This window comes from Lissotriton helveticus, chromosome 9, assembly GCF_964261635.1.
Source record: "Lissotriton helveticus chromosome 9, aLisHel1.1, whole genome shotgun sequence".
NCBI lineage: Eukaryota > Metazoa > Chordata > Amphibia > Caudata > Salamandridae > Lissotriton > Lissotriton helveticus.
Window position 1 is genome coordinate 258,954,542 of NC_136070.1, and position 24,091 is coordinate 258,978,632.

At 47.9% G+C, this 24,091-nt stretch overlaps 1 protein-coding gene across 1 annotated transcript in view; it reads left to right on the top strand.

The window, feature by feature from the left end:
• Nucleotides 1-11,862, top strand: part of ZC2HC1C (zinc finger C2HC-type containing 1C) — a 99,510-nt gene extending 87,648 nt beyond the window's left edge. Inside the window, exon 3 of the mRNA XM_078659919.1 lies at nucleotides 9,381-11,862. Coding sequence (XP_078516045.1) covers nucleotides 9,381-9,650 — 270 coding nt within the window. The 3' untranslated portion in view covers nucleotides 9,651-11,862. The remainder of the gene's footprint in view (nucleotides 1-9,380) is intronic.
• Nucleotides 11,863-24,091: the final 12,229 nt, after the last annotated feature.

Consider the following 24,091-nt stretch of genomic DNA (forward strand, 5'->3'; position numbering starts at 1 on the left):
ACTGAAAAAAACAAAGGTGAAGGGACGTTATATTTTCCTCATTGCAGGAGCGTAAGTTATAGTTAGCTATGGTAAATATAACTGTTGAATTTCACTGGTTTAGTTTGAGGGAAATCTGAGCCTAACTATAACGTCCCTGTAACTTTTGTTTTTTTCAGTGAATTTCTCAAGGTTTTTCAATTCTATTTTCTAACTATAACGTCCCGGTAACCTTTGTTTTTTTCAGTGAATTTCTAAGCTTTTTCACAATCTATTTCCTAACTATAACGTCCAAGTTAACCTTTGTGAAGAAAAGAGCAACAGACAGTGGACCACAAACAGATGCCGCACTCAAAACTGTTATCTCACAAGAAAGTTAGATAAAAAAAAAATTTGATTTGGGAATGTGTGCACTCTCTGAAGACACCCTCTGCCCAAAAAGTGCCAACCTAAGGGGTCCATTAGGATGGCGGACGGATCGCCACCGCCATTCAGGCGGTGGCGATCCATCCTCCATCCCTGCCTGTCCGCCACCTTTCTTACCCCGCCATATTACGATGGCGGACGGGACCGTGGCGGAGGGGAAGACCGTCCGACGCTTTTCCGCCGCGGTCGGCTTGCGACCGCGGCGGAAAAGGCCTGATATGGTGGCGGTGTCTATCAGACACCGCCAGCCATATTAGGATGGCCGGTGAGGAATGCCTAAAGGCATACAGTCTTTGCCAGGGTGAAGGGAGGGTGGGGGGTGCAAATGGGGGGTACCTATGGTACCCTCCAGCATTTCAATGTACACCATGAGTGCCTGTCATGTTGTGCATTGAAACGTACAACGTGCATTTTTTGCATTGCGGCGGCCGATACTTCAAGCACCGTCCGCCGCAATGTAAAAAATGCGGGATGCACCCGCCACTGTGGCGGATGCATCCTAATTGGGGGCACGGTTCCTCCGCCCTTGTGGCGGACGGTACCGGCCCCCGACAAGATGGCGGACGGATTAGTCCGTCCGCCATCCTAATGGACCTCTAAGTTAGGTAAAACAGATAAACAAAGCAATCAGAGGAGAACCACTTTTACAATATCAATTCTAATTCCAAATATGTCCACAAAGTTCCAGAAGTTATCACTATGGAACCGTGAGGAGTGCCACGTTTCCAAGAGGTCCACACCAATTGTAGTGCTCGACGAGAGGCGATTTGACCCCTTCTCTCATTCATTCATACGGACCGAGAACACACACTAGCCTAATTAATTCCATTAAGGAGAAGACATCGAACAATTCATGATTACCTTCTCATGTTTTGGCCCATTGGATTGCCTTACTGGAGAATTTACATTATATTCTCAATGACAATATACGAACAGACCTAGCTACCTCACTTTTGGATGACAATTGGAATTTCTCAAATTTTCTGTGTGCCCTGAAGAAGTCCACATGCATGTGGACAAAACACGTTGGCTGTTTTTTGACACATATTGATGATGCATCAATAAAGAGAAGATATCCAATTACTTCTGGAACCTTTTGGACATATTTGGAATTTGAATTGGTATCTTAAAAGTGGTGCACCTCTGATTGCTTTGTCCATGTAACCTTTGGTTTTTTAAGTGAGGGTGAATATATATATATATATTCCCTGGAAAGGAGTTCTCGGGCACTCATGGGGTAAAACATGTTTTTCTGTTATTTAAAAAAGAACAAAAACAAACGATTTTTGGTTGCACGCCTTTCTCAATGTTCTATGTTCAATGAAACGGAGGTCATTCAAAACAAAAGTATGTAAATTCATTGGACTACCTTGTTGCAAAATAAACGACTGCTCATCCATTCATGATTCTCAGTCTATGCGGCAGCCATCTTAACACTATTCTCATTTATAGTGTTAACAAATCAATTCATCATAAGTTCGAATTCACTTTGGCAAATATGTAATATTCTGTCATTACGCATAATTATTCGTATTATGCCAACAAAATGATCACAAAATATTATGTGAATGTCATTGCTAATTTCATATTGCATATTGTCCAACTAAAACCTCTGGATAACCTCTTGATAGTTAACACATTATAGGAGTAATTATTAATTCATCCATACAATCATAATTACAACATCATTAGCACAATTACGCCCTGAATGAGAATAGAATTAACCTTCGAAGTGATGAATTCAAAATATGTGTACCTTCATAATGAACTACAGATAGTGACTACTGCTTAAATCCCAGGGAGTAATCTCTTCATCATATATCATAGAGTGCTGGGACTTTAAGATATAAATTAATTATTTTAGTACCACAATTTGTATTATAACCTGCATGTCTGGAATAATCTTTCATCAGATAACAGTGCATGGCCGATTGTACATGATCTTATTTTTGCTTAAAAATCACGGTCTGCAAAAGATAATTCTAAATAAGCAACATAACAAATCGGTAACAGTGAAATGTATTTGATGCAAAATGTTGTCAATGCATTTGATCCCAAATTGACATAATACACCTCTGTAATTAAAATGAATTGGGCCTTTTTTGTTTGTAGCCGGTCCTATATATATTGTGGCCTTATTCTGTAGTCTCTTCACATTCCAGGGTGTGGTACTATTTTCCTTATTCATTCCATCTGTTAAGTGTGTTCCTTAGCATTCCTTCTTGACTAAGCAAGAGGCGTCCCATGATACCTTATATATTTACTTTTGCTTTTACTGCACGATTTGATGCTCTCTCCTGACTATAGAATAAGCGGTAATTATAAATAACACAGCTTTTAATCTTGTGGATGCAGATGTAAAGCTGTGAATGGCACTGTAAATATTACATTTCAGGTAGCTCAGTGCTTTTTGAATGAATATTGTGCGTTAAAAATTTACTTTTTTAACATTCCATTTTCTGTACGTTAGTTGATTAAGCCCTTTTTAATATGTGTTTTTGTTGCCACTTACATTGTTGTATTTTAGTTTTAGCATACTTATATTGACGTGCCCTTAGCCATTTGTGCGTCTCTTTTGGTTTTGGGGGCACCCTTAACCTTCTCTTGACTACCCTTAACCCTCCTTTCTTTACCCTTCTACCCGGCAATCACAACGCCATCCACTTGATGTGCTTCCGCCATGGAAGGTTGGCGCTCCTCCCTCATGATCTTTTCTTCTCTTGTTCTCCTTTCCCATCTCCTGAACTGTGGAGGCGTCGGCCGGAGAGGAGCTATTTAAATTCTTGCAAACCTGGTGATCCTCTTCAGTGTGACTGACACAGTCTATTCACTTCACAGTTAACTCCCCATTACATCTGATGTGCTGAGCTAAACAATAGTTTGCCTCATTCTATGCTGTTTTCGAAATAAATAATAGAACCTTCCAGTGTTCCCATATCCACCTTTAAATAAGCATTGGCATAGCCAATAGGTCTCGCTTTTGGGACCTTCTAAGTATTTAGTTGTTCAGCAAATTATCCTTGGTGCAATAACATCATCTGTTGCATGGCTAAACACTTATAAAGTCCCAAAGGCGAGACCTATTGGCTATGCCAATGCTTGTTATTTTTTGTTCTTGGGGGAAACCGGCCTAGTGCCAGGAGGGTCAAGGGTGAGTGGCAGGGAGGTAAGGAGTGAATGCCATAAGGGACAAGGGTGACTGTCAGGCCATGGGGGTGAAGGGTGAGTGCCAGAGAGGTGAAGAGTGAGTGCCAGGGAGATGAGACGCAAGAGTCAGGAGGGTCAACGGTGAGTGCCAGGAAGGGAAAGGGTGAGTACCTAGAAGGGGGAAGTATGAATGCCAGGGGTGAGGGGAAGCTGCCAGGCCAGAGGGGTGAAGGGCTAGTGCCACGGAGGTGAAGGTTAAGTGCCAGGTCAGGGTGCTGAAGGGTGAGTGCCATGGAGATGAAGGTTGAATGCTGTGGAGGTGAGACGTAAGAGTCAGGAGGGTCAAGGGCTCGTGCCAGGGAGGGGAAGGGTGAGTGCAAGGGGTGAAGGGTAGCTGCCAGGCCAGGGGGATGAAGGGCTCGTGCCATGGAGGTGAAGGGTGAGTGCCAAGGGGGCAAGTAGTGAATGCCAGGAGGGACATGGGTGAGTGTCAGGGAGGTGACAGTTGAGTGTCACGCAGAGTCAATGCTGAGTGCCAGAGAGGGAGAAGGGTGAGTGCCAGGAGTGACTACCAGGCCTGAGGGGTGAAGGGTGAGTGCCAGGGAGGTGAGGGGTGAGTGACAGACTGCAAACAGTAGTGAGCTGGGGTCTAGAAGGAGGTGCGGAGATCATCACCCGGTGCGCCAGGCTGGGACGCACCAGTGCCAGGCCAGACTTGGGTGGATGCAAGAACCTCTGAAAGGCGGATGCCAGGTCACTCGTAACCTTAGTACAGGAGTGGGGTGTGCAGGAGAGAGTAACATCTTCAAACAAGAAACTATTCAAAATCCTGAATACTCCACTTTATGGTCTTCCAACCTTATGTGGAAAATAATTAGCAAATGAATGGGCTTCTGTAGCGGACTTGCAGCTTGTTACAGCAACCTATTGAGATAAAGTTTGCATTGCAAATAAGCCAAAGCTAACATTTTGTGTGTGTGTGCCGTTGTTGGTGTGGTAGTGTGTGTGGTTGTGGGTGTGGTTGTGTGTGTTGTTGTTTGTGTGTGGTTGTGTCTGTGTGGTTGTGTGTGTGGATATGTGTGTGCGGTTGTGTTAGTGTGTGTGGTTGTGTGTGTGTTTGTGTGTGTGGTTGTGGGTGGGGGTGTGTGTGTGTGGTTGTGTGTGTGTGTGGTTGTGTGTGTGGGTGTGGTAGTGTGTGTGGGTGTGGTAGTGTGTGTGGTTGTGTCTGTGTGGTTGTGTGTGTGTTTATGTGGTTTTGTGTGTGTAGTTGTGCGTGTGGTTGTGTGTGTGGTTGTGTGTGTGTGGGTGTGTGTGGTGTGTGTGGTTGTGTGTGTGGGTGTGGGTGTGGTTGTGGGTGGTTGTGTGTGTGGGTGTGGTTGTGTGTGTGTTTATGTGGTTGTGTGTGTGGTTGAGCGTGGTTGTTGTGTGTGTGGTTGTGGTTGTGTGTGGTTGTGGGTGTGTGGTGGGTGTGGTTGTGTGTGTGGTGGGTGTTGTTGTGTGTGTGTGTGTGGTTGTGTGTGTGGTGGTTGTGTGTGTTTGTGTGTGTGTGGTTGTGTGTGTGTGTGTGGTTGTGTCTGTGGTTGTGTGTGTGTGGTTGTGTGTGTGGTTGTGTGTGTGGTTGTGTGTGTGTGGTTGTGTGTGTGTGGTTGTGTGTGTGGGTGTGGTTGTGTGTGTTTATGTGGTGTTGTCTGTGTAGTTGTGTGTGTTTGTGTGTGTGTGGTTGTATGTGTGTGGTGTTGTGTTGTGTGTGGTTGTGTGTGTGGTTGTGTGTGGTTGTGTGTGTGTGGTTGTGTGGGTGTGTCTGTGGTTGTGTGTGTGTGGTTGTGTGTGTGTGGTTGTGTGTGTGGTTGTGTGTGTGTGGTTGTGGGTGTGGGTGTGGTTGTGTGTGGTTGTGTGTGTGTGGTTGTATGTGTGTGTGTTTATGTGGTGTTGTCTGTGTAGTTGTGTGTGTTTGTGTGTGTGGTTGTGTGTGGTTGTATGTGTGTGGTGTTGTGTGTGGTTGTGTGTGTGGTTTTGTGTGTGTGGTTGTGTGTGTGTTATGTGGTTGTGTGTGTGGTTGAGGGTGGTTGTTGTGTGTGTGGTTGTGGTTGTGTGTGGTTGGGAGTGGTTGTGTGGTTGTGTGTGTGATGGTTGTGTGTGTGTGTGTGGTTGTGTGTGGTTGTGGGTGTGGGTGTGGTTGTGTGTGTGGTTGTGTGTGTGGTTGTGGTTGTGTCTGTGGTTGTGTGGGTGTGGTTGTGGGTGTGTGTGTTGTTGTGTGTGTGTGTGTGCGTACTGTAATCCATGCAAGTTGCGTGTTGGGAGCAATTAAATTAGGCCCGATACCAATTTGTATAGTTGGTAGGCATTGACGAGCAGAGTAAATACGTGGTAGTGCACGGAAGTAACTACAAAGTTTGAGGACAATACGTTTATTCATAAAACTAATAATAATAATAAGACTATTTTGATGCAACTCGAAAAAGTTTGCACACCATGGTAATTTACATTTGGATTTAAAAGAAAGTGAAAGTGATCGACGGAGGCAGCGGGGAAAGCACGGGAAATAAAAACAAGCAACTTAATGACCTGTGACGGAGGAGACAGATGTCGGCTGCGCGCGTGCACGCTCACGTGAACGCAAGCGCTAGGCCAGTCAGCGGCACTTTGAAAACTCACCTACTAGATGTCTCTCCGACAACGCATGCACTGGCTCAGCGAGACCTAAAAAGGTATGACCTTCTCTTGAAAGGATGGCCTGGGGGCCATCGTATCTAGTCTGCAGCCTGACCCGCTGACGACCTCGTTGATGAGATTTGTCTCCAGAAAAACGACTATGTCAGAAGGTCATCTTTACAGCGGGGCGAACCTGGTCCCTGTATCTGACCTGCGCTCTATCACAGTTTGCCTCAACTTAAGACTTTGATACGGTCTAGTGTGACCCGATCTCCGCAATGCCACAGATACCAAGGGTTAAGATTAGTTTTAAAATTGCTAACACCTAACTGGACCTAGCAAGGAACAGTGCTTGAGGACTACCATCCTTTTCAATTTATAATCCACTTTTGCAAAGGCAGCATTAAGGAAGTGGTTTATTGATGTGAGGTTGTACACTTTATGACACACTTTTGAGCATGCATTTATCTAGTGGCACACAACTGACTGTATCTATAATCCCCACTCAATTTCAAGGTCTGGTCCCCTCACACATGCATATTATATTTGGCATCTGTTTTCTGAGATATATTTTTGTTTCTTCCCGGGGAAAGCATATGTTCAGGGTGGCACATCTAAGGGTGTGCTTTCGAATCTGCATTATTGTAACACCATTCATCATTTCTTTTTAGTTTATATCTATCTTATTTTTCAAGAAAAGATTTGTTTGAGGATCCTGCATGGTTGTCCGGTAAGATATTCACCCTCACAGCCAAGTGAAGCCTGAAATACATTGTTTATTTGAAAAATATAGATGAGAGGCGTGGAGATCACCACAAGTCCACTTTTACCTTTGACAGAACCATCTAAATTAATTCCCTCATTTGGTAACAATGGAGGATAAATGGTGTTTATGATTTCATCCGAAATGTTTACATTGGCTGATAATGAGTTTCAGTTTTCCCTGATAAAATTGATTATACTTTAAACACTGAAGAGGATGGCTCTCAACCATTGGCGCCTTTCTGCTACTCCACCTCATCCCCCATACACAACACAACATGTTTAAATATATACAAAAACTATCTCACCTGTAAGTACTCCGTTCTGTAACATGAGGTGTTCAGTTTTTCTGAGTACTCATGAAGGAGATTATATTGAGTGGGGTGGTGAGGGTTCTAGGATAAGAAGAAAACTCAAATGCTAAAGGGAACCCTACTCTGAACAGTTCAACCTCCCTCCCTTCCTAAGGTAAAAACCTAGAGATCACCTGTTTCCTGCCCCTTTAGTTAGAAACTGTTGTGTGGGGGTCAGCTCATGTTTTGCTCAAGAACAATGAACTACAGCATCGACAGGCTTTATTGCTCTAAGTCTAAGCTGTCAAAATGCGGCATGCCAGCCCAGGGCACAGAATAGGGAGAACTGCAGAAAACAGGCCACATATGTTATTACTTCCCAGCTGTAAGATGTGGTCTAGGACCCAAACATTTGAAGGCCCTACTACCACTAATTCTCAATCACGTTTTAGCGACAACAGCTAGTTCCAGTACCAATCAGCAGGTTAACAATCCACAGTCACTGCTTTACAATTGGTTTATTATTGTTGCAAGGGGTTCAGAAATATTGAACATGAAAGCAAAAGCAGTACATGGTATAAGGGTCAAAAATATATAGGGATATAAACCAGTTAAGAATACAGAAATGTCGTATGAAATAGATGAATTGTGATGGGGAAACAAACAGCAAATTACTTAACTTTAGATAAAAATACAGATTACATATATTTAATCAGAGTACAATAATGGAATTAGTTATTCGCCTTTCCAGATCATATTAGGTTAATTTCATGGGCAGTTTTAAACTCATTGAGTGAAGAACATGCCCCTATGTTAGAGGGTAGGGCAGCTTCTCCAACTAGTAGCTCGTTACCTTGAAGTAGCTCTCCAGTGTGCAGCTCAGCCTTCTCAATAAGAAGCATTTACATTATGGAATATGTATACCAAAATTCACAAGCCTGCATTTGAAATGAAAATGTGTGTATTTTCAGAACTCATTGGCGGATGTTTGACTAAAATGCTTGAATTTCCAATTCAACCACTAAAATCATTCAGTTGGTTAACAATAAACATGTTATTCAATGCCAAGAACTTTTATAAAGTAAACGTGCAGTTTACAAATACATGTTATATTTAAAGCTCATATTTGAGTGATAAATTATGTGGCATTGGGGAGACTTATGATTTTGTTGCACTGCAGTTATGGCTGTTCTGTGCCCTGTAGAGGCTTCCAAATTGATACACATCTTTTCCAGATTACTGCTGGCAACTCTGCCAGATGCACAGGTGTGATAATTTCTCATTTACAAGCATGAGATGGCCACTAATGTAATCTTATGCAATGTGGTCACTATTACAACACTAACAATATTAGTAGCTTGGGATATTTGTTTAACTTTGGTAGCACTTATTAAAGAAAAGGTTGGAGACTCCTGGGGTAGGGAGTTCCAGTGACGTGGCCTAGAAGATGGAGAGGCCAGAATCGGGTTGATGAACAGGAGGGTTTGGGAGTCACAAGAAGATTTAGACTAGAACATCAAAGATTCTTGGTGGGGCCCTATTAAGTCAAAAAGTCAGTCAAGTAGCCAGGAAAGATCTACTTAACTGCTTTAAATACAAGCATCAATAGTTTGTAGAGTGCCCTGTTTTTTTCTCTTTTTGTTTTTTTACAACTATCCAGCTTCATGTCAGAAGGAAATGGTGGGAGTGTGTTTAGGGAGGGTAAATAAGGTTTGAGTCGTGGGGAGAAGAAGCAGTGAGGTAGTCTAGTGACCAGGCTGTTACTGTAGTCCAGTTTGGAGAGTACCCAGGAATTGATTCATGTTTTGTCAGGGTGCAATGGAAGAGAGGAGTGTATTTTCTTTTTTTAACCATTTGAAACCGAGTTGCTGATGCAGTTGTGATGATAAATTGATCCATATGCATCGATGGGCCAATATAACTGAGGCTTCTGGCAGAGGAGGCGAAAGCCAAGGTGTCAGAGTGTAGTTGGAAGTGGGAGGAGAAAACGGTGCTGGTGAGGCATTGTGATTGTAGAGCAATATTCTTCAATGCCATGTTGTCTTGCTTTAGTTTATTGCAGTAAGATAGTATTGCATGCAAATATCTCTTCTTATGCTCCTATTTCTCCTCTTTAACCAGGAGCAGCAAATCCAGGCCAAGAAGACCACATGGAGGCAGAAGCATGAAACGTTCATCAGGAATATTCGCCAGGCCAGAGAGGTACAACAGGTCATCGCCAAGGGGGGGAAGCTGTCAGATCTGCCCCCACCGCCTCCTGATGAAAATCCAGACTATGTTGCCTGCCCACACTGCAGCCGCCGGTTTGCTCCCAATGTGGCCGAGAGACACATTCCCAAGTGTGAGACTATCAAGAGCAAACCACGACCACCTCCACAGCGGAGGCGATAAGAGCCCTCCCCTCGCAAGCTCGCTCTCTAGTTCCCCGAAAATTATGACAAACAGGGATATCATGAGACTGAACTGCCAGAGTCTATGTAGTGGATACCTTCCATTTAGATATAGAGTGAAGGGGGATAGATAAGACAAGCACATTTACCTTCTACAATCATATGTTCCTGTTATTGTAAAGTGGCAGTCTTTTGTCATGGAGAAATGGGAGCAAATTGACAGGACAAAAACTGGGACAGTCCCGGGTGCCTAATTCTTGAAGCCTGTGACCACATGTAATTACATTCCGTTTTTTGTGTAAATAATTTACTTCTGAAATGTAGAATCAAGGGCATGGGTCATACAAGACATCCATGAAATATACGTCAAATCCACAACATATCAGTCTCACACATTTGCCTGCACCTATAAGTCTTTGTGGTTTTTTCATCTTCAAAGGACCATGCCTGTGTGATCAGGTACTGTCAGTAACCCCTACCCTCCCCACACCCATTCCTAGAGAATCGTAACACTTAATGTGCTGTTTGTTCTTCTGATTGACAAGCTTAAAGTTGCAATAAATATGGATTAACTATGAACATTCAAACTTGCTGTACCATCTTGAATAACCAGATGCTCCCAGTGCCAGCTACACACTCACCATACTCCCCCTCTACCTATTAAGCGCTGACTCTTGGCCTGAAATGTCTACAAGGATCTCTTGAGAATTAAATGAACACTCAAAAGTAAACCCAAGGCATCCGTTGCTGCTGCATTTATCGAAGAGGAGAACCTCCTAAGCTGAAAAGACAATTATAATGTGGCGAAACCAGTGTGTTTGTGTGTGTATATACTTACTACTTAGTACGGTGTTCTTGATATCTTTGTGCCTTTGCTGATGAGACTAGTCTTGTGCCTATGAGTTCACCTGTCCTTAGCTCATTTCCAACTAATCATTTACCTCCTTGACAGGGAGCATTAGGAATAATCTCTTATGTGGGAGACACCCAACCACAGCAGACCTCCCCAGTTTAAACTTTGTATTTGTGGTGGTATAAGAACTAAGCAAAACAAACAAAAGGGCACTGCACCCCATTAGGCATCACTAGTGAATCACTGTGGTCTCAAAAATCTTCAAAATCCTTCTTTGCATCAATCTCAGTTGCTTGAAGATTTGGATTTATGATACAGCTCCCACGTGACAATACACCACCGGATGGGTGGGCTGATGGGAATTTTTCTAGCCCAGTGATATCACTACAGTGTCATTATTGGACTCATGGTCTCAGACTCAACATGGCATACTCACAGCGATTCTGACCAGGTTTCTTTTGTTTGTTTTGCTATTGTAGGGGCCTAAGTAGCCTTGGTCGTTAAATTATTGCCCTCTTTGACCCTCCCCCACTTCGTGTTTTTCGGTATAAGAACTAAGCCTGGGCGGTGAACTCCGCTCGCGGAGTGTGTAGAGTTTTCCGCACTCCGTGTTATGCGGAGCTCGCAGAGTTTTTTCCCTCGCTTGTGTTTGTCAACGTCAAGTTGGTGAGCGTGAGTGAGGAAAATCCACCTCCCGGCGAGATTTTTCCAAGTTCGTGATCGTCAACATCAAGTTGGCGAGCACGAGCGTGGAAAATCAACCTCCTGGTGAGATTTCTCAACATGGGCGTCAGATTTCTCATTGCGAGTGGTCACTCGTGACTGCTCACGTTGAGAAACCATCCGTTCACGTTCGGAAAGCTGCTGCTCGAGTAAAAATCTACTCGAGCGGCAGAAAAGAAGCAGTGCCAGCTTGCGCGGTGCATGGTGCTGTTCGCGATGATTGCACAGTGCGGACAAGCACCTGGCACTGAAAATCACAGCGAACTGTATTTATCCAGCGCACTCTGCCACTTGCGGAGCTCCGCGTAGAGCAGTGGACTTTTTTTTGTGCTGACTCTGCCCAGACTTAATAAGAACTTTGCTCTAAGAAAGAAATAACATTTGAGACTTCTTATATGAGGTTCTGAAGGTTTCATCCGGATGAGTTATGGGGGAGGGTTGGGGGCAATGTGATCATGTTGTGGGAGACAAAGGCATTGACTGACTACTGGGAAGTACTGTTTTTGCACTGGATCGTATGTTTTGTTTTTCTGCCATGCACATCTAATATTTTTTAATGATTTGATCAAGCTCCTATGTAAATACCAAAAGCTGAAATGTTAAATTTTGTTTTTATATAAAATATTTGCGTGGTACACTTTGTTGCATTTTCAATGATCGTAAGACGTCCTTTACTTTAGAGTGAGTGCTTGAATAAACGTCTTCCACCATGTGATTTTACGAAGATCCATAACAATGCTTTAGGGTTTTCTGACAGCATAGTGCACAGTGCTAATCAAATCACTTGCAGATGCATGCATCTTAATCCCATAAATTAGGAGACATTAGAGAATCAATTTGGACTGAATGAAACATGCAGCAATTAGACATTCCAGTTAACATGACAGATGGTTGGCACCTCATTCTAAAATTAAGAATCATTCGATGGAGGGCAACAAAATGGAAAAGAGTTCCGAGATACAGTGACTATCTTGAGATGTTAGAAGAGCAAAAAAGTGATGGGATGAAATGTTAAAATTGATCTCCGCCCCTGGTAATTACTCTGGGTCTCGTTCCAGTCCATTGTTTTTTTGCTCACCGTCCCTCTTCAGACAGTGATCAACCGTAAGCAATTAATTATTGGCCATGCTCCAGGAGAAGCAGCCCCACCTGAGCAGTAAAGCCTCATCTCATCAGAATGGGAACACAATCAACCGGAGACCAGTTTCAAACTTGTTGGCCAACAAAGGTGAAGTGCAGCTTGAATACTAAACCATAGAAAGCAGGGGACCCACCTGTGAGCAAAATCGTAGTATTGAAGGTGTGCCACTGGCAAAAGCAAAATCATAACAGATGGTGTTAGTCTCAGGCACAGGTAATTACCCGGTGCTGCATTCCAGTACATCATTTTTAGGTCTCGCCTGTCGATGCGCATGCGCATCGAGCTTGCGAGACTATGGGGGCTTAAACAGTCTTTAACCAACTTGCAAGGAATCGTGGCGATTCCTTGCAGTGCCCGTGAAATTCAAGCTCAATGCGCATGCGCATTGAGCTTAAAAGAGCGTGCACATGCCCCCAGCCGCCTGCCTTGCATGTATTTTCCCTCAGGCGCACTCCTCCCACACCCCCGCTCCGCCCCCTCCCCTGCCTGCCGTGTCGCATTTCTTCAGTTCCCTCAGCCGCACTCCAGGCCCCTGCTGCTTTCACACCCTCTCCCCGCTACGCCCCCTCCCCTGCCCGCCGTGTCGCATTTCTCCTCCCCCCTCCCCTTCTCTGCCTTCCCTCCGTCTTGTCTCTTTTGGTCTTATTCTTGTTTTAACTTTTTTTTCATCTTGGTTTGCCTTTCTTCACTTTCTACTGCAGTAACACACTCAGTTTGTCCCTTCACGCGACAGCATCTCTCAAATTGCAGTAAGTCTACAGCGGGTTCTTTTTGATGCTCTACTTCGTTGCAGTTTGTATTTTAAATTTGCACACTTTTGATGCGGCCGCTGCTTTCACTTTCGCGTGCACAGGGACGAGTCCTCTTCACATCCACCCCCTACAAGTGGTGCCTCCCGCTCACGTGCTGCTGGGTGGCTCTTGTTTACCCCACACTACCCAACCCCCCATCTTCGGGCCACTGCACTCTCGCCCGCCAGATTTGCATTTTGCCTAGCACCCTCGCCTTCAGTTCTCGTTGACAGTAAATAATAAAGCGTTTCCGCTATGCCCGCTCTGCAGTGCAGGGCCATGAACCATGTATGATAACATCACCCAAAGTCGCCATTCACATACCGTCTATACTACCGACTTTCAAAGGCCCTCATGCTTGTCTGGCTCCTCCCTAAGTAAAGCAATCCAGAAGTACAACTCTGAATCAAAGACTCTCTGCCTCATCACCATTTGCCAGCATGCGGAGACTTCAAAGACTTCAAGCTGTGGCCATAATCAGGCCCCCTGCTTGCCATAACCCCTCCCTTTTCCCCCTCCCTCCTGGACAGCCTCGCTCTCCCAAGCACCTCGCTTAGGCACATACATACACCACTCACGTGCTCCCCACCCCCCTCCTCCCCCGATCACTTTCACGTCCGTCCGTCTCCCTAGATATAACACAATTACACGCAAAACTGAAAATGTACAGCTCAGCTGTTGATCTCCCAGCTCAATGCCGTATGTGCGACATCAAAGAGTTTAAATACCTATATTCCAAGTGCTACTGTTAATGCAGGTTAAGTGAAACTACTAGTTGTTTTGAAACTGGCATAATAAACTCATGTTTTAAAAATATTATTTTAATCTGTGCCAATTGATTGTAGTTTGCACTCGCCACAGGCAGCACAGTCACACACCCAATGCCACTCACACACGCAACGCCACTCACACACGCAACGCCACTCACACACGCAACTCATCCACGCAACCCCACTCACACACGCAACGCCACTCACACACGCAACGCCACTCACACACGCAACGCCACTCACACACGCAATGCCACTCACCGACGCAATGCCACTCACACACGCAACGCCACTCACACACGCAACGCCACTCACACACGCAACGGCACTCACACACGCAACGCCACTCACACACGCAACGCCACTCACACACGCAACGCCAGTCACACACGCAACGCCACTCACACACGCAACGCCACTCACACACGCAACGCCACTCACACACGCAACGCCACTCACACACGCAACGCCACTCACACACGCAACGCCACTCATCGACGCAACGCCACTCACACACGCAACGCCACTCACACACGCAACACCACTCACACACACAACGGCACTTACACACGCAACGCCACTCACACACGCAACGCCACTCACACACGCCACTCATCCACGCAACGCCACTCATCCACGCAACGCCACTCATCAACGCAACGCCACTCATCCACGCAACGCCACTCATCCACGCAACGCCACTCATCCACGCAACGCCACTCATCCATTTGCAAAACGAAAAAGGTCAAACTCTTCTATTGCGAGACCTATTGCATTTTCAATGCTTGTTAAAATTAGTGTGCCCTTTGGGACAGGGACCAGCTTCATGCAAAGTAGTCTTTGAAGACGCACTGTAGGAATAACCAAAGGAACTTCAGAAGTTCGACACCTGGTGCAAATCGTGGTGATTGGGGAGGAGGCTGGTGTAGAAAGCGAAAAGCTGATTTAATATGGTCAGCCGCTGAGGACTGAGACTATGTTGGACGAGGAAAGCAAACAGCAGAAGAAATCCCAACCTTGCAAGAGTAAGCCAGCCCGCAGACTCATTAGCGTTAATACTGAAGTGAATATATAGACTACGAGTGGGGAGGTGGAACAACAAGGGCAAAATCACGAAACATACTTTTGGAATCTCAGAAAGTGGTCAGAATAGCAGACACATGAGCTTAGCGCAGGCACTGGGAGACCTAAAGTACGAGTTACTTACCTTCGGTAACAATGTATCTGGTAGAGACGATTCTAGCTGCAGATTCCTTAGCGCAGAATTATCCCCAGGAGTGAGACTGGATCCGGAAAACTTTTTGCCACAGCATCCCTGCACACCGGGGTGGACGGCGTCACGCGACTCTGCCCAGGCGTCGCCCGCATACGTGACGTCAGCGAGGTCACATAAGTCCCGCCTATGTCCGTTTTCTTCTGAGAACTTTTCCGCGCCACAACGCGGAGCCAGCAGAGAAACTGTGGGAGCATGGGAACAGTGTGTGAAACAGCAGAAAAATGGAAAAGAAAAAGGAATGGCGATGAAGAACACCATAAGGAGCAGTGCTAACACTGCAGTACCCAAAAGCAGGGAAAGAAGAAAGAACAGAGCACAGCCCTGAGCAGCCACCCTGCCAGTTATGAAAACAGTGTCCCCCTTAAGACAAGGAACATATGCAAAATGTCATGACAACATGCAGCGGGACTACAACCCCGACCAAAACCCATGAAGGGGAGCCAGTTCCAAGACAAACAGGGAACGACAGACCTCAAAGGCAACCCCTGACAGAGTGCGACAACCCCCCCCCCCAAGGGAGCCAGGGCAGGGCAAGGCCAAATGACCCAAACCCAGAGGGTAGCAGAGGGGCCAGGGCCCTCAGAAACAAGAGGGAGGGAAATGAGGGACGAAAGAAGGCCAGCCTCAATCCTGGAGCAACCAGAGCAGAGGAGCACAGGAGTACCTATAGACTCAGCCTCTACATTACCAAAGAAGAGGAAGGAACAAAAAGCAAGACAACGTCTTGTCAAAAGAGCGAAAGAATGCACACACTCATCATAGCCATCCACCAGGAGGCGAGTGAAGAAGGGCAAGCCAAAGGGTCCTCGCAGAACGGGGAGGAAGGGCGGGCCGTGAAGGAATCTGCGGCTAGAATCGTCTCTACCAGATACATCGTTACCGAAGGTAAGTAACTCATGCATCTGATAGAGACTACTAGCTGCAGATTCCTTAACGTAGAATAAATACCCTAGTCATACCCACGGGGAAGGAGGGTCTGCGGAAGGACCCAACCAGCCTGGACATAACAGAGGGTCCCACAGTGGACTAGTCCAATAGACAGGGCGAAGAGCCCCGTCCTCCCGGGCAGGGGGGAACCCCCACAAGCAGAACACCACCAACCCCAAGAGGGGTGTGGGAAGAAGAAAGAAGAAGAGGACGCCCGTTCACTCTCAACAGAGGAACCAAGGGCAAGACTAGGGAGGCGGAAGCACCCCACGCCCCTACAAGGCAACAGAGCTTCCATCCAATGCCAGGAAAAGGAAGAGGAAGAAGAAATCCTAGAGGGCCCAAGGAAACGAGGGAAAAGAAGGCGAAGCCACAATAGACTGAAGGCAACAGACCAGACAGAGCGGCTCCAGCAGTAATAAGCTGCCGGAAGCAGGAAGAACAGCCCGGGGCCCCAGGAACACCGGGTAGGCTACGGCTGACAAAGGGAGAAACACAGAACCATCCTAGCCTCCAGGACAGGAGCATGAAGGTGAAGAAATGCCTGGACACACTACTACGAGGGGTCCACACACACGACCTAAAGAAGCATCAGCAACATACATAAACGCCATGGAGAGCAGAAGCCCGAAGGCGACCAGAACTCCCTAGCAGAGCGCAAGCTATATAACATCTACCACTACCCCACATAGGGTACGTTAAGTCCCAAGACATGGGAACCCTCTTTGTCAGAAACATCCGCAGCAGAGGAAAAAACGAAAGAGCCACGGGGAAAAAAACCCGCAGAAGGCTTGTCAAGCAGCCCAAGAGAAAAACAGAAGGCCTAATCTCAGGGCCAATTATGTGCAGATAACTCAAGCAAAAACACAGTCAACAAAGGGCCGTCCAGCAGCCAACAAAGCCACAGTCCCAGCAAGGAGGACTCGAGTGGCCATAAAACACACCTCACAGAAAGGGCAACCGGCCCAAAAGAAGGTCCAAGAACCAGATCAACTCAGCAGTCACTTAGGGCGGGGGGGGGGGAGGAGAAGGAGGAGGACGGAGCCCTGCCAAGAACCTCTGGATGGCGGTGTCTGCCGGGGCATGGAATAACAGAGTGCCATCGAATGGAAGATCAACCAGCCACCCCCGAACATTTTCAGGGAACACACCGTCTTGAAGCCAAGCATGGCGACGGAGGGCGACAGAGGAAGCCATGGCACGGCCCAGCACCTCCGAGATGTCCAGAGCAGAGCAGAGAATAAACGCTGCTAGCTCCCAGCCATCCAACGCATGATGTCGTAAGTCAACCTAAACAGTCTCCTGTGAAGCGGCGGATCCCAAGGACTCAGCTGAGTCCCACAAAGAAGAGGTGGCCCTAGCCAACACACATAAGGTGTTAAGGGCCCGCATAGCAGCGCTGGTCGAGGTGAACATGTTGCGCACCTAAGAGTCCAGCCAGCGGGTCTCCCGGGACGGTGAAGACAACAGTGGCGGCAGGGAGGGAAAAGCAGTCTGCAAAAGTGGACTGGAGGTAGAGGGGGGGAGGGAAAGACACGCCAGGTCACGTGGCGCTGGAAGGTGCCGGTGCAGGAAGTGTTTGGGCAGCGTATCCCATTGTGGCGGGGCACCCCCAAGTCCCCATCAGGGAAGAAAGGGGCAAACCCTCAAAGGGAAGCAATAGCTCCCTCCCACCAGAGCCCTGGTGGAGAACCTCCATAAGATGGTTTGTCGGGAAATGAGCAGCCGGGTCACCCATGCGCAGAATACCCACAGCCGTGGACACTGCATGAGCGAAGGCCGCACCCTCCTCCGTAGGGCCCCGCGGTGGAGAAAGCAGCTCCTCCGTGGGTGACGGCTGTAAACTAAGGCGTCCGAAGACGAATCCGCGACTCGACACCTCTCTGGCGCCGTAGAGTCCGCAGCCTAAGGCAGGACGTCATCACCATCCGGCGCTGAAGGAGAGGCCGGACAGTGCTCCTCCAAGTCACGCGGGGTGAAAATTGCAAAAAACACAGTTGATGGACAGAATGTAGAACAATGTCATACATTCACCCCAGTACAAGGATCTGGGCCTAAATCCATCGTTTTTTTCACTCCACACCACCCTGGGTTAGACACTGGCTATATGCAAATCAGCTCTGACCCTTTGCCTCATGGGAAAAGTCCAGTCCGAACTGCCAAGCCCTGTCTTTCCCAGACCGGAATCAAGCATCCAAGGACCGGTTTCTGGCTATCAGCCTTCATTCAGCCTGGATAGCTTGACTCCAGTGGTGTGGAGAGCCTGGGACTCACGTCTGAGCATACCCAGCCCACTCGGGGTGAAAATTGCAAAAAACACAGTTGATGGACAGAATGTAGAACAATGTCATACATTCACCCCAGTACAAGGATCTGGGCCTAAATCCATCGTTTTTTTCACTCCACACCACCCTGGGTTAGACACTGGCTATATGCAAATCAGCTCTGACCCTTTGCCTCATGGGAAAAGTCCAGTCCGAACTGCCAAGCCCTGTCTTTCCCAGACCGGAATCAAGCATCCAAGGACCGGTTTCTGGCTATCAGCCTTCATTCAGCCTGGATAGCTTGACTCCAGTGGTGTGGAGAGCCTGGGACTCACGTCTGAGCATACCCAGCCCACTCGGGGTGAAAATTGCAAAAAACACAGTTGATGGACAGAATGTAGAACAATGTCATACATTCACCCCAGTACAAGGATCTGGGCCTAAATCCATCGTTTTTTTCACTCCACACCACCCTGGGTTAGACACTGGCTATATGCAAATCAGCTCTGACCCTTTGCCTCATGGGAAAAGTCCAGTCCGAACTGCCAAGCCCTGTCTTTCCCAGACCGGAATCAAGCATCCAAGGACCGGTTTCTGGCTATCAGCCTTCATTCAGCCTGGATAGCTTGACTCCAGTGGTGTGGAGAGCCTGGGACTCACGTCTGAGCATACCCAGCCCACTCGGGGTGAAAATTGCAAAAAACACAGTTGATGGACAGAATGTAGAACAATGTCATACATTCACCCCAGTACAAGGATCTGGGCCTAAATCCATCGTTTTTTTCACTCCACACCACCCTGGGTTAGACACTGGCTATATGCAAATCAGCTCTGACCCTTTGCCTCATGGGAAAAGTCCAGTCCGAACTGCCAAGCCCTGTCTTTCCCAGACCGGAATCAAGCATCCAAGGACCGGTTTCTGGCTATCAGCCTTCATTCAGCCTGGATAGCTTGACTCCAGTGGTGTGGAGAGCCTGGGACTCACGTCTGAGCATACCCAGCCCACTCGGGGTGAAAATTGCAAAAAACACAGTTGATGGACAGAATGTAGAACAATGTCATACATTCACCCCAGTACAAGGATCTGGGCCTAAATCCATCGTTTTTTTCACTCCACACCACCCTGGGTTAGACACTGGCTATATGCAAATCAGCTCTGACCCTTTGCCTCATGGGAAAAGTCCAGTCCGAACTGCCAAGCCCTGTCTTTCCCAGACCGGAATCAAGCATCCAAGGACCGGTTTCTGGCTATCAGCCTTCATTCAGCCTGGATAGCTTGACTCCAGTGGTGTGGAGAGCCTGGGACTCACGTCTGAGCATACCCAGCCCACTCGGGGTGAAAATTGCAAAAAACACAGTTGATGGACAGAATGTAGAACAATGTCATACATTCACCCCAGTACAAGGATCTGGGCCTAAATCCATCGTTTTTTTCACTCCACACCACCCTGGGTTAGACACTGGCTATATGCAAATCAGCTCTGACCCTTTGCCTCATGGGAAAAGTCCAGTCCGAACTGCCAAGCCCTGTCTTTCCCAGACCGGAATCAAGCATCCAAGGACCGGTTTCTGGCTATCAGCCTTCATTCAGCCTGGATAGCTTGACTCCAGTGGTGTGGAGAGCCTGGGACTCACGTCTGAGCATACCCAGCCCACTCGGGGTGAAAATTGCAAAAAACACAGTTGATGGACAGAATGTAGAACAATGTCATACATTCACCCCAGTACAAGGATCTGGGCCTAAATCCATCGTTTTTTTCACTCCACACCACCCTGGGTTAGACACTGGCTATATGCAAATCAGCTCTGACCCTTTGCCTCATGGGAAAAGTCCAGTCCGAACTGCCAAGCCCTGTCTTTCCCAGACCGGAATCAAGCATCCAAGGACCGGTTTCTGGCTATCAGCCTTCATTCAGCCTGGATAGCTTGACTCCAGTGGTGTGGAGAGCCTGGGACTCACGTCTGAGCATACCCAGCCCACTCGGGGTGAAAATTGCAAAAAACACAGTTGATGGACAGAATGTAGAACAATGTCATACATTCACCCCAGTACAAGGATCTGGGCCTAAATCCATCGTTTTTTTCACTCCACACCACCCTGGGTTAGACACTGGCTATATGCAAATCAGCTCTGACCCTTTGCCTCATGGGAAAAGTCCAGTCCGAACTGCCAAGCCCTGTCTTTCCCAGACCGGAATCAAGCATCCAAGGACCGGTTTCTGGCTATCAGCCTTCATTCAGCCTGGATAGCTTGACTCCAGTGGTGTGGAGAGCCTGGGACTCACGTCTGAGCATACCCAGCCCACTCGGGGTGAAAATTGCAAAAAACACAGTTGATGGACAGAATGTAGAACAATGTCATACATTCACCCCAGTACAAGGATCTGGGCCTAAATCCATCGTTTTTTTCACTCCACACCACCCTGGGTTAGACACTGGCTATATGCAAATCAGCTCTGACCCTTTGCCTCATGGGAAAAGTCCAGTCCGAACTGCCAAGCCCTGTCTTTCCCAGACCGGAATCAAGCATCCAAGGACCGGTTTCTGGCTATCAGCCTTCATTCAGCCTGGATAGCTTGACTCCAGTGGATAGCTTGACTGCAGTTACCCCTCCAAGTCACGCAGCACCGGGGACCGGAGCTGAGCTCGAGCCGAAGTGGCCAAGGGGTGGCCCGGAACGGGACCAACTCGACCTCTGACGAGGCAGCTGCCTGCGTGGAGGGACGAGAGGGACCAGGGGAGTGAATAGAAGCCCTCCGCCAGCCTCGGCCCAGAATGTGATGGAGGTGGTCCGCTGACCCATGCGGCGCCACCAGGGCCGATTCAACCTCCAACTCGACCTCCGACGAGGCAGCGCCTGCGTGGAGGGACAAGAGGGGCCCGGAGGGGGACTAGTGGTCCCCGTCCAGCCTCGACCCAGAGCGGGATGAGGGGCCCCACTAACCCCTGTGGAGCCGCCCAGGCCAGCAGCTGCTGGTGCCGTAGCGGCATCACCTCAGCCCTAGACAAGGCCGCCGCCTGTCCAGAGGGCGGAGAGAGGCTCGGGGATGCGACCCAAGCCTCGGCGACCTCCCGCGACGCCTCAGGGACTCCCGCAGAAGTGTGGGCCAAAGCAAAGGCGCCGTGGTCCGAAGGAGGGACCCCCAAAGGGCCGCACCCCAACTGCACCACATCCTCCAAGCCTGGAGCCGAGCCAGTCGGCGCCGGGGCCCGAGCCGCCGGCGACGCCGCGGAGGACCCCGCACAATGCAAGGGATCGGCCGACCTCCCAGGAGGGAAAGGAGGAGGAGACGCCAGTGAGGCCTGCAAAGCCGCCGCATATGTCTCCATCTGGGCTCTCGACGCCCCCCTCACCGGGAAACGGTGGATAGGAGGACGACACTCTGGCCGCATCACCCGCGGAGAGCCAACTGCCCCGGCAGGCAGTACACCAGCCCCCGGGGACAAGCTGTGACACTTACCCACCGGGGAGCAACGCTCATGAGACATCGGAGAGGGATGAGGACGCCGCTGCTGACGGCCGCTTCTGAAACCTTCTGCCGAGGCTGATCGAGGGGATGAAGCTGCCCTGAGAGACGCGCCAAGAGTAGTTTCATCCGGCGCTCCCTCCGCGACTTCGGCTTCAACTGTTGGCACACTTCACAATCAGTAGTGCCGTGATCTTCCCCTGAACACCACATGCAAACGAGGTGAGGGTCCATCGCCGACATAAGGCGCCCACACGACGTGCAAGTCTTAAAGTCTGAAGGCATTTGCACACTGTTCCGCCAAAAGATACCACAATGATGAAAGAAGAAAGGGCCCAAACAGGCCCGAACAGAGACCGGATCCGCATTGCATGCAGAAAAGGAAGAAAAAAAATGACGTAGGCACGCCGGGGTGGGACTTATGTGACCTCGCTGACATCACGTACGCGGACGACGCCTGGGCGGAGTCGCGTGATGCCATCATCCCGGCACGCAGGGATGCTGTGGCAAAAAGATTTTCGGATCCAGTCTCACGCCTGGCGATAATTCTATGTTACGGAATCTGCGGCTAGTAGTCTCTATCATGTGGTAAATAAATAAATAATACCCTATTTTTGACTAGACTTATAGCATAACAGATAGCTCAATAAATAAGAGTCAAGATTCGAGGTAGTAGGAGTTTCTGCAGGTTTATTACAGCATAAGGACAGGATCAGGACAACCTGCATAGGAACAGAATGACAGGGCCCAGCAGGACAACTGGGGCCCAGCAGGGGAAAAGAGGCCCAGCAGCTGCTGGGGCTAGGTCTGGGATGAGCGCGCTAACATTTAATAACATAACATTGATTTATATACATAGCGCAAACACATAGCATTACATTGCAGTAGGCGTAACAGTGGGTGGAGCAGAAGGCGTGACGTGTAACAGTCGCGAGAGATAACAGTAATAAGAGGTGTAACTGGGAGTTTACATAGACATGTGATGCGAAACGTAACAGAAGATGTCATGAATGGGCGGACACATAGGAGGGGGCTACCTAAGGAGCCGGGACCTCTAACCTAATGGTGCGCGAAAACTGGCAATGACGTGTTACTAGGAGAAGCTGGGGGCTACGAACTCTGTGCTAGGAGCAGAGACTAAAGTCTGGAGGGTCGGAGCGACATGTACTTAAACCCTATCTGGTATCTAATGTTTAGGGAACGTGTTGATATAAACTAGAAGTCATGAGGGGAAAAGCTAACCTGATTCTAAGACTGGACCATGCATTATTCTACATGTAGTGCGTGAAGAATATTAAATGACCATTAAATACAGTATTTCTCTAACATGGAGACGAGAAGGCTAGACAATGACGGAAACTATTGATGCAGTTCAGTAGCTTAGGAATGCAGAGGAGGAGGACTGAACTGATAGCAGGAACTATAACATACTTTTGGCAGACTCAGAGGCAGAGCCGGGGTGCACCGGGCACTGCAAGGCAGGAAGTAAGTGAAGGGTCGAGGATACAGGTGGGGGCTGTATCGCTCCTCAGCGAGGCTTTCAGGAGACAGGAGCTGAATCCAGGGTCCGGGCCCTTTTGAGGCCTGGAAACGGAGACTTTATAATAGAATAACGTGCACACTGAGAAACGTGGCAACATTACTTTACATAGGCCTGATATTCGTAGTATTCACGAGAACTGGAAACTAACATATTAGAGGTGGACACAACTGTAATTGCGTCTTCAATCAGAAATGGGGAATAACATACGCATATTGGTCATGCATACATAACATATGATGGATGGGGCGTAGGGACACAGAACATGGCAAAATTTACTTTTCCACATTCCCTCCTTGTCGCTACGTTTCCATCAGGAAACATCAATATTCATGATACCATCTATCACTTCATACAGTACCATTTGCTCGTCTCGAATTGTCTTGGAACGGGATTTAGAACGGGGCTTGGGACCAGGAATACAAGAGGTAGCACACATGCTGCAAATCGCAGGGCCACATTGTATACAGAGGCAGCAGCTGAATATAATCGCTACTGCAATACCTAGGAAGGACAGGACTTTCCATCCCCATGCGGAAATTATATTCCAGAACCAACCGGACCATGTCCAGGTGCCTGGATCTTGATGTAACAGATGGGCAATTTTATGGAGTCTGGTTATAGCTGAATAAACAGACGGCGCGTTATTTGGAATGAAAATACAACAACTGGATCCGAGAATTCTACAGG